Source organism: Agelaius tricolor, unplaced genomic scaffold (genome assembly GCF_023055355.1).
Source record: "Agelaius tricolor isolate 1412-34295 unplaced genomic scaffold, bAgeTri1.0.p SCAF_16, whole genome shotgun sequence".
Taxonomy (NCBI): Eukaryota; Metazoa; Chordata; class Aves; order Passeriformes; family Icteridae; genus Agelaius; species Agelaius tricolor.
The window spans coordinates 10,455,397-10,465,492 of NW_027269276.1; the positions used below are offsets into that span (position 1 = coordinate 10,455,397).

The 10,096-nt window shown below is 39.5% G+C and overlaps 1 protein-coding gene across 1 annotated transcript in view; it reads right to left on the reverse strand.

The window, feature by feature from the left end:
• The window catches only part of GALK2 (galactokinase 2), a 47,237-nt gene extending 37,534 nt beyond the window's left edge, over window positions 1-9,703 (reverse strand). The window contains exons 1-4 of the mRNA XM_071441475.1: window positions 9,418-9,703; window positions 7,010-7,098; window positions 5,762-5,885; window positions 984-1,074 (exon numbers count right to left, since the gene is read on the reverse strand). Of these exons, the coding sequence (XP_071297576.1) occupies window positions 984-1,074; window positions 5,762-5,885; window positions 7,010-7,098; window positions 9,418-9,470 (357 nt within the window). The 5' untranslated portion in view covers window positions 9,471-9,703. The remainder of the gene's footprint in view (window positions 1-983; window positions 1,075-5,761; window positions 5,886-7,009; window positions 7,099-9,417) is intronic.
• Between the last annotated feature and the right edge of the window lie 393 nt (window positions 9,704-10,096).

The window sequence follows — 10,096 nt, forward strand, 5'->3', positions numbered from 1 at the left end:
AAAGCACATTTACCCATCATTTGGGCTGGCTGTGGCAACCTGTTCCTGACCTGCCATCACTGTTTATTCCATCTGCCCTTCCAGAAATATCATTAGATTCACATCAAGCAGAGAAGACACATTTTTTTTTCTCCTCAAAGGGCCACGAATTCTGTGAATTCTGTGCCTCACCTGCAAAGACCAGGTAAGATTTGCAGGAGCCTCGATGGGGAATTAAGGCTGCCTCCCAGGACCAGCACCTGCTTTCACAAGAGCTGGGTCTTCAGGCCAGGCTGGAGAGGGAGCTCCCCAGGGAGATAAACCTGGAGTGGGCAGACAGGAAAACATCTGGGATGTTGTGCTCCTGCCTTTTCTGTAAGTGTGCCCCCTCCTGCACAGCTGCACTTCTAACTCAGGACATTCTGAAAATCCCATTCAAGTTCCAAACCCTGAAAACCAGGATGAGTAATGGTTCTTAATGGATTATTTCTTCTGTATGCTGTTTACTTGGCCTTTGCATTTTCTTTTGCCTATTGCATGAGTCAGCTTCACTCAGCTGCTGTGCACAAATTACAGGTTTTCAGCTTTAATGGAAGTTCATTGTTTTTAAATGCTTCCATGGAAAGAAAAGGGTTAAGATATGATCTTCATGTCCTGAAAAACAAACCTCTAAACCTTTTTCAAAGCAGGTTTTAATTAAAGAATTCCATTGGAAAGCATTCCTTTTGACTTCAAAATACAGAAAAGTCATCCTGATAATGTTTGATCACGACTTTCCAAAGCAATTATTTGCTATTGTAATTTGTTTTATAGAGATGAAAATAGTGCTCTGCCAATATTTTAAAGCAAACCCAGTCATATCTCCTCTTCAAGTTTTAACATTAAAATACTTAATGTTAAAAAAAAAAGCTGTAGAATGCAGGAAAACATTTCAAGGGTAAATAGGTATTCTTGTTGTATTTTACTTCTACATTAATTTCATAAATTAAATGGATTTGGCTTACCTGAATACCCTTCAGTCCACACAGGAAGTAGTTATGCCACTGAGGTTTGGTTTTGTTAATCTGAATGTTATTAACACTAGTACTGAAATCCCTGCAAAAACAGAAAAACCTTAAGGCTTTAATTTGTATTAAATTTAGTTTGAAAAAACATGGCTTGTTACTGCCACCTGCTGATGGACTAAACTGGCTTGATGGTTTGCAGTGCAATGTTTTCTGGCTTGGTTTCTTTTTGATCTTTTTACATATCTTCTTTATTAATCATTTCTATATGGTTATTTTAGATGAAAGCATAAGAATTCTTGAGTAAGTATAAAGAATATATTAAATAAATCCAAAAATTAAGCTGCCTTTGACATCCTTAATTAAGGCAGGATGGCTTCTATCATGTATGTGTATGCTATCATGATTTCTTAGAAGTGGAAATTCAAATAATCATATCTGTCAAACCATGACTAGAGACAGATAAACTTCAGGCTCTCTGGTAATTCCTGCTCAGGATTTCATCTTCATTACCTTTGCTCTGAATGGCACTTCACTAAAACAAGCCTAATGCTCCAGATTTATATTATGTATGTTACAAAACAAAAATATTTAGTTTAAATATTTTATCTGTTTCCTCCTGGATAATTCCTACTCCACCTTTCTTTCAAAGTAATAAAAATATTGAGCTTGAATGTTCCTAAAGAACAGCCAGGTGCTGTCAAAATAGGCATGGGTGACACCCAGAGGCCTCAGGGAGGTGCAAGTTTTTTGGCAATCTGTACCCTTGAACACCCAGGAATTTCATCTTCTTGATGTTGTGACAGCAGGTGCCCAACACAGAAACAGCAAAGGCACTGAGAACAGCAAGAAATCAAATTAAAAATATTCAAAATTTCCAGACTAACATGTGCTCTACAAGGCAAGGTCTGCTATATGAACAGAGGCAGCTGAATTCCTGGAAATATTTAACAGGAATAAAACCAGTTTCAAGAAATAATACTTCAGGGGACAGTCTGCAACTCCTAAAAGGATGGAATTTTCCTTCTTACACTGGTCCTAGAAAACTACATAGATTATTGATTTCCTGGGTTTATTTTTGTCCAAAGGACATGACTGATTAACACCTGTAATGGATACCAGTGAAAAGATGTTTTTATCAGTTAATTATTCTGTTACCCATGGAGAAATAGTTATACAAACCTAAAGCATCTTTAGACTTTAGACATTCAAGTTCAGCCTTAATTGCAGTGCAAACCCATCAGGTTGGTGTACAGTTTAATGTGCAAGCTGCTATCTTAGTGCCACAAAGAGGATTTTATCAGCAATGCAGCAGCAAAGATTGCACAAAGCCAGAGTAAGAAATTACGAGGTTTTGCTGAGGAACACAAAAGATATGAAAGGGAGTATTGAGATTAGAGTACTAGGGACATTTGAGAATGGCTGTAAATTCTCCCAATTTGAGATTCATGTGCATTTAGAATGATCTCCAAGAGAATAAAATTTGCTTATGGTTTTTGAATAAAATAAACCCCCCACAAGGTATTTGTAAAATAGAACATACTTGTCATAAGTAATGAAGATTTTAAAATTCTGTGTTTGTTTATGCTTGCTTCCTAAAATAATCCTAAATTATTGTTGTAAAAAACAAGGCTGGTAGAAAGCAATGGATGAAGGTGATTAAGAGAAAAGGAATCTTAAGCCTTCTTTGCCTCAAATAATTCTAAAATATTTTATCTTCATAATTCATTTTACCCTCTCAGACAGAGTAAAATTTCAATGAACAAGAAGACACATATTATGATTATATATTTGCTGGTTGTCAAGATAAATTAAGATAATGACTTCTTAAAATGCATTTTGCTATTTTTTGTAATCTTCTCACATAAAAATGGAAGAAAAATATGGCTTTGATTTTGGCAGGTTTTATATGGACATAATTTACACAAACACAGAATGTGGGACTGTCAAAATCCCCAGAATCCTTAAGTCTATTTTTTGTTACGATATTCAGTTTTTTATAAAAAACAGTTCCTAAATATCCAAGCTTTATCTTAAATCAGTAAATCTGCAGGCTTGCCTTTGAACCTCCTACTGGAAATGAGGCCATTTAATATAAGAACTTTATAACAAAATAAAATAAAATACTGGGAAAAACATACCCATGAAATAAAAATACTCTGATATTGTCTGTTCCAGCCTTTCTGTTTTAAAGAATGCTTGGGGGGAAAATGCCAGTTCTTCATAAACAGACATAAAAACTTCAATTTTTCTGTATAATTAGAAGAGATAGGATTTTTAAGTAGTGTGTCTGAGGTGGTTTTTACTGCTTGAAAAGACAATAATCCTTATTTTTGGGAGATCAATTTGGCTCTTTCTCACAGAACCTTATTGTCTTGCCAATCTGTTAGTTTATCTGTTTGAGTCTTCTGTACAAATACCCTGATTTAAAAACAAACAAAACTTTCAGGTTTTGTTGCGAGATGGAAACTGATTGGTAATTACCATCCTCTGGTACTTCTGAAGGCACTTTGAGAAGTATAATGTCAGATATTCTCTCTACACATACTTCTCAATTTCAAAGATGTTTTGTGAAGGGAAGGTATCAAGAACTTCAAAAGAATGTAAGTTTTGAATACCTTTTTAGTCCCAATAACATAAAAGGCATCAGATCAGTTGAGATAATTTATGATAAAAAACAAGCAGGTGCTTTTTCTAGGAACCTGTTCTCTGTTCTATTTCTACTAAAAGTTAACATGAACTATCAGGGTGGAAGAGTGCAACAGAACTCTTCCACAGTTTACCAGTTCACAAAATAAGAATGAAATAGGAAATAGTAATTCTACAGAGGATTCTGGTTAGTCCTTGGTCACCAAAGGCCTATCGATACACATTCACCACAGGCATAAATCCACCAGTGTAACAGGCTGGGAAAAAAAGACATACTGTCATCAGTTTTGTTATGTGGTGTAACATTCAAAGTGTTGAAAAATATTTCTTTGTTATGAAATTATGGACATGTTTTAGCTTTGTTTTTAAGCAGCAGTGTCTCAACAAAACCAAGATGCTTAATGCTGTGTTCTGAGATCTTTTGTTGGTTTATGGTTTAAAGCATATGATTTTAAACTGAAACCAGGGCAGATGTAAAAATATAGTGACAGTGTGTGCAATTTAAATTTAAAGGTTGTAATTCTACATTTTGGGGAACTGTCCTGAGAAGGTCATTTCAATTGCAATATAATGCAGCAAAGCTTGAAGACTGAGTGAAAATGTTTACCTTTCTATTACTGCTTTATTTTGTGTTCACTATAACAACTTGTCCTAGTCAAAACTATTGTAATTCTGAAGCTATTGTCTCTTGCAGAATGGTTTTGCAACACAGCTTAAGCCCTGGTGGGAGGTTGCTGTTGAAGAAAGAGAAAAGTCCCATGCATATCTTCCATTTCCCTTCCCTGTTCACCACTGCTTTTTCCCACTGTTTACCCCAAGTCAGCTTTAGTGCTGAGTGCATGGCAATTCACTAAAATGACAGAAAATTATCCAAGCAAAAAATGGAGGAAGAGTGCACTTTACCTTAAGATCAAACAAGTACTCTACACCTGCCAAAAGGCAGAGGCTGAGTTGATCTTATAAGCAGGTACAGGGAGACTAGAGGTAAAAGAAGTCAAGCCATTGCTTTTTGGCAGTGGCAAACTCCTAATTCAGCCCAGCTATAATGTGAAAGCATATTCCACAAAGTGAAAAATCTCTGACTATTTATACTTAGCATGGAAGTACAAATTCCTTTGAACTGTCTTAGTCACAGGCAGCAGTTCAGAATGTGTTTATAACAAACTGGGCTTTAAGCAGGAATAAGTGCTCAAGTATTTCCCACTTTTGACAGTGTGTTCCTGTCCCTGTGCTGCCACACACTGTGCTTTCAGGAACTAATTTACCAATTAAGCCAATGGCTCAATAAAAATGGCTTAAACTAAGCTTTTGCTGATTCTCATTTTTGGAAATGCCCACAAAAGCTCATGTGGGTGAGTGACCTGATCTGAACTGCCATGCAACTACACAAATATCAGTCTATGACAAAAAGGCAGAAAAACGTGCCTGAAGTTGAAAAGAGTGGCAGGATTATTTCCCTATGTTCAGCACTTGTGAGACCATAGCTGGAATATTGCATCCAGTTTTGGGCTTTCCCAATACATGAAAGACATTGGCAGGGAGTTCAGCAGAAGGCCAACAAGATTATTTACATGGGATCTTCAAAGGTTCTTTCCAACCTAAATTGCCCTATAATTCTGTGAACAACAGCTGTGGAGGAAGTGGAAGTGAGGGAATACAGGTTTTTTGAGCCAGCATTGTTGCTAAAGCTGTTGTGCTGTGAAAACACAGGCCCAGGTTCTCCAGAGCAGGGGAGTGTTTACCTTGCTTTTGCAGTAATTGATTACAAAACATTTCAGTCCCTTCTCCAGGGGACATGGAGCTGCTGCCAGTTATGGGGATTATATCAAGAAAGATGAGATAAAAGAAGGGAGGACAGAATTGCAGAATTTTAGAAGGATTGAAAAGTCATAGGCCTTACAGAGTAATATGAACAAACAGGTGGGAGATAGCAGCTGCAAAGCTATTGCTCTGAACTAATAGACATGGCATGGAGTCAGTCTGTGGGATTCCATCTGCTGATATAAATTGTTCACACAATCAGACTCTGTATTGCAATGGAAGTCTGTCAGATCTCTGAAAAGGTAAACTGTATTGCAATGCATGAAGAAGTTCATAAAAAATAATGAATAAACAAAGTAATCACATACAAGTATGAAGAATTGGTATTTGCCAGTTGCACAACTTGAGTTTGTGCAGGTTCTACTGCAATCAGGATATCTTGTTCTATAGCCATGGGGAGCACAGCATAACCACAGTAGTCTATGTGTTCTCCTAGCAAAGAAACAAAGAAAATACTTTGTAATAATTCTTTCTAGAATAGCACTAACACAATTTCTACAGGGCTTCAGTGTTGTTTACTGGATGAGACAATTTCTTACTGTAGTTTCAACTCTTATTACCTAAAGTTTGGGGTACATTTCTTCCATTTCTTATTACTTCACAAAAAGTTTTTATTTCTTTAGTGATTTTTATCTATTGCACCTGTTTATAAATGTTCATATTTTAACACTGGCTTACAAAAATTCTAAAAACCCCCACCACGTTGATTACTGTCCAAGAATGAGAACTGTGATGTACATACAATTTCTGGAGCTTTTTCCAAGAAGATAATGACTATATTTAAATAATTATTAATACAGTTGCATACAACACATGAAGTAACAATCAAATAGAAAATGTATGTAGTAAACATCTCTCCCTTGGGAATACTTCCCAGTTACCATATGCTGTCCATTTAGGCTATATGAGATGTTCACACAACACAGAGATAAAAATTAACATTAACTGCATAATAAACTAATTGACTTTTACAGCTCTGTTTCTCAGGATCCTTTTACTACGTCTTCAAATGTGTAGGATTATTTTATGCAAGAAACTCAGCTCCAGAGAGAACACAATCCTAACACGACAGAGAAATCTAAGAAAATAAGGCTGCTACAGAAATAAAAGTAAGTCCTAAACACAAAATAATTGTGACTCTCCAGCCTGCCAGTGAATCACATCCACTATTTTAAGTTCTGTGGACACATATCTATGTAAAGAGTAAACAAGAGATGATGGTAGAATCATTTAATACTTTATCATGTATATTGTTGTGGAGCTGGTTATATTTGGTAACTTTAATTAATTAAAAACAAAAAAGCTGTCAATTTACTCCACTTTTCAAAACCATCACTACTCTCTATAAATGTTTTTCTCCAAAACTGATATCCATGTAGAGTTGTTTATAAGATACAGAAAAAACTACTAAATTATATATGATTTTCCATTTGTAACAAGAAACTTCTCTGAAAAAATAAAATTAAGACCAGCATTTCCATTCTGTGTTTTAAACTACTAGATTTCCATGATGACAGATGAAGTAAAACAACATAAGGTTAATTTTTCTCTTTTACCTATTAAGTTGACTCGTCCTGGTGCACGAGCATAAAACTTGGGAGCTGATCCAAACTTTGATATAAACATCTCCTTCAGTTTCTGCAATCTGAAAGGCAGGTTAGAAACATTTAGAAGGACTACATTTGCATAAAACACAGGAAGCTTCAATGCTTCTTGAAGCAAATTCTGTTCAGCTTCCTGAAGTATGTGGAGTTTTCTCTGCTACATCAGGAGTGACATTAAGCTGGTTATTTGTGCTCTTCACATAACATTGAAGACTCTACTTAGATTTTGATTTTTATCAATTTTCATATTTGGCACTACCCCATCTTTGTATAAATAACACACAGAGAACTAAAATTCCAAACGTCAGATTATCCCCATGACTTATGACAGTATTTACTCCACAGGATTCCAGCAAAAGTACTTCAGGTTTTCCATTTAGAGGTACCTGATGTGCTACTGCAAGTTCAAAGCAAATAAACTTTGTCATATTGCTTTACTTCCTGCAACTGTAAAGGTGCCAACCTTCTGCCTGATGTTTGCAAAGTTGGAACACTTTAGTGTGTCATGCAGAACAGTAGGAAAACAAGGGCTGAGAACAGATGAAGCAATTTATTTTAGTGAAGCATAGGAAACTTGATAGTAATTCATTTTGAAACTACCTTAAAGCAAAATTTTAGTCTACTGACAAAAATCTAGTAACAGGAACCCTGATAAGGTTTCTACATTTAATCTAAATCTAGAACTGGAAACCTAGTTAATGCAAAGTAGAAGTAAGAAGACTGCAATGAAAAACAGATGTTAGAAAATTCCACAATTACTTTGTTTCTACATCTTTGTAAAGGCTGCGTTACTGTTCAGCTACATTTATGCAAATGTTTCATAAGGTTTTTATAAATGGAAAGCTACAAAATATGATTTGTTGAGATATTTTTTAACAGATCTTTCAGTACCTATCTTTGTGCCCTGTTACAAAGCTGTATTAGGTCTGTGATTTCCCCTTCTTATAATCTCCCCTAGTATTGACTGGTATATCGCTCATCCAATTAGCAAAAGCAATTTCTGCCATTTCATTGTTCAATCCCTTCTCTAGATCACATTAATAATATTATAGTCCACAGGGGAATCTGTTGGCAGAATTCTAGGTGTTAACTTTATTCCTTTTTGTTTCAGTATTTAGAATGCTGCTTTGTTTCACAGATATTTTTATAGTAGTGTTGGTACCAAGAGACAACAAACAAAGCAGTCTTTAGAGCATGTTTATCTAAGTGCTGACTGATCTCTTTTTTTAATGTGGGTTTTACAAGCAGGCGTGATGAAAGGCTATTTACAGGCTTTGGCCTTGATGTTGCAAGACACACACTGCATTTCAAGCACCTCCATCAAGAAGAAAATTGTCAGAAGCCTTAAAGGAAAGGCACTCCTCACAGCTTCACACTTCCAAGTCTGGAAATGCTGGACTCGTCGTTTCCGTGAGATTTACGGTGCAATCCTATGCAAGTAAGCGGCGTTTTAAGAAGTGCCCCTTGTGCAGCGCTAAGGCAAGCGGAAAGGTTCGTGTGTGTGTGTGTGTTCATTGCACACACCGAGCAAGGAGAAATGTTCGTCTGTGTGTGTGTGTTCATTGCACACACCGAGCAAGCGGAAAGGTTCGTGTGTGTGTGTGTTCATTGCACACACCGAGCAAGGAGAAAGGTTCGTGTGTGTGTGTGTTCATTGCACACACCGAGCAAGGAGAAAGGTTCGTGTGTGTGTGTGTTCATTGCACACACCGAGCAAGCGGAAAAGTTCGTGTGTGTGTGTGTGTGTTCATTGCACACACCGAGCAAGCGGAAAGGTTCGTGTGTGTGTGTGTGTGTGTTCATTGCACACACCGAGCAAGCGGAAAGGTTCGTGTGTGTGTGTGTGTGTTCATTGCACACACCGAGCGCAACTCCGCGGGCAAGGAGCGGGCGCTGGCAGGTGCCGCAGCCACTCCCAGGACGGGCCAGGCTAGCGCTGCTCCAGGGCTTTTCCAGAAAAAAGGACGAGAGAATAATCAGCATTCCCCAAAAACTCTAGGGGGAAAATGACGTAGGCGAAATGATGAATGACTAAACGAATGAATGAACGAATGAATGAATGAACGAACGATTCCTCCTGCTGCCCCAGCGCCACCCTGCGAGGGGCGTCAGGGCGGGCCGGGATGCTGTAGGGCCGGAGCCTGGCGCGCCCCGGCCAGCGGGAGCTTCCCGAGGAGTCTTTGGTCGTGTCAGGGAAAAACCTACGGAGTGTGGACGCTACGAGTCCACACCTCCTCGCACCTCAGCCCGGAGCATGAGGACGGGCTTTCCCACCCATACTCCCAGCCCCCGCGGCCGCCCGCAGACCGCCCACCCGGCCCGGGATAAGCGGCGGCGGGGTCGGGGAGCGACCCACCCACCTGGGCTGCTCCACCAGCTGCACCGGGAGGACGCTGGGGCTGTCCCCCGCCATGGCGGCTGCACCGCGGGCCCGGCTGAGGCGGCTCCGGCGGGGCCGCGGTCACGGGGCAGGCGAACGCCGCGTCCTTCCGGGCGGCAGCGCCGGCGGCCCGGCCCCGTCCCGCCCCGCCGGCCGGCTCGGCCCTGGACACCCCGCGGCCCGCTCGGTCTGGAGCCGCTCCGCACTCGGCCCCGCGGCCGCCACAGCCCAGCTGGGACGGGGACGCTGCTGCGACGTGCGAAAGAATTGTTTGGGGTTTCCCGGTATTCCTGCCGGTGCTCCTGCAAAATGCACGTGCGGTAAAAATAATGGACGGTCACATCCCTCATGGCCTGGAGGGATGGGTGTCTCTGTCCCCGTGTTTAATGCGGTGTTTAATGCTCCCCTCCCAACAGGCGGCCTCGTGGCTCCTGTTACCCCCGGATTAATGGCTACAGATACTTGCAAGGAACTGAGCATTTCAAAAGTGCTCGCAGGCTCACTCACTCAGTGTTTTGGTGTATATCTTTGTCCATTTTGGTATCTATCTTACTGTTACTCATCCCATTCAGCAAGCTTTAAGTGCTCAGACTGAAGGAAGCACAATAACAAATATCATTGTGGGTTTTCTTTTGAGGTAAAATATTTATTTCGCCCTT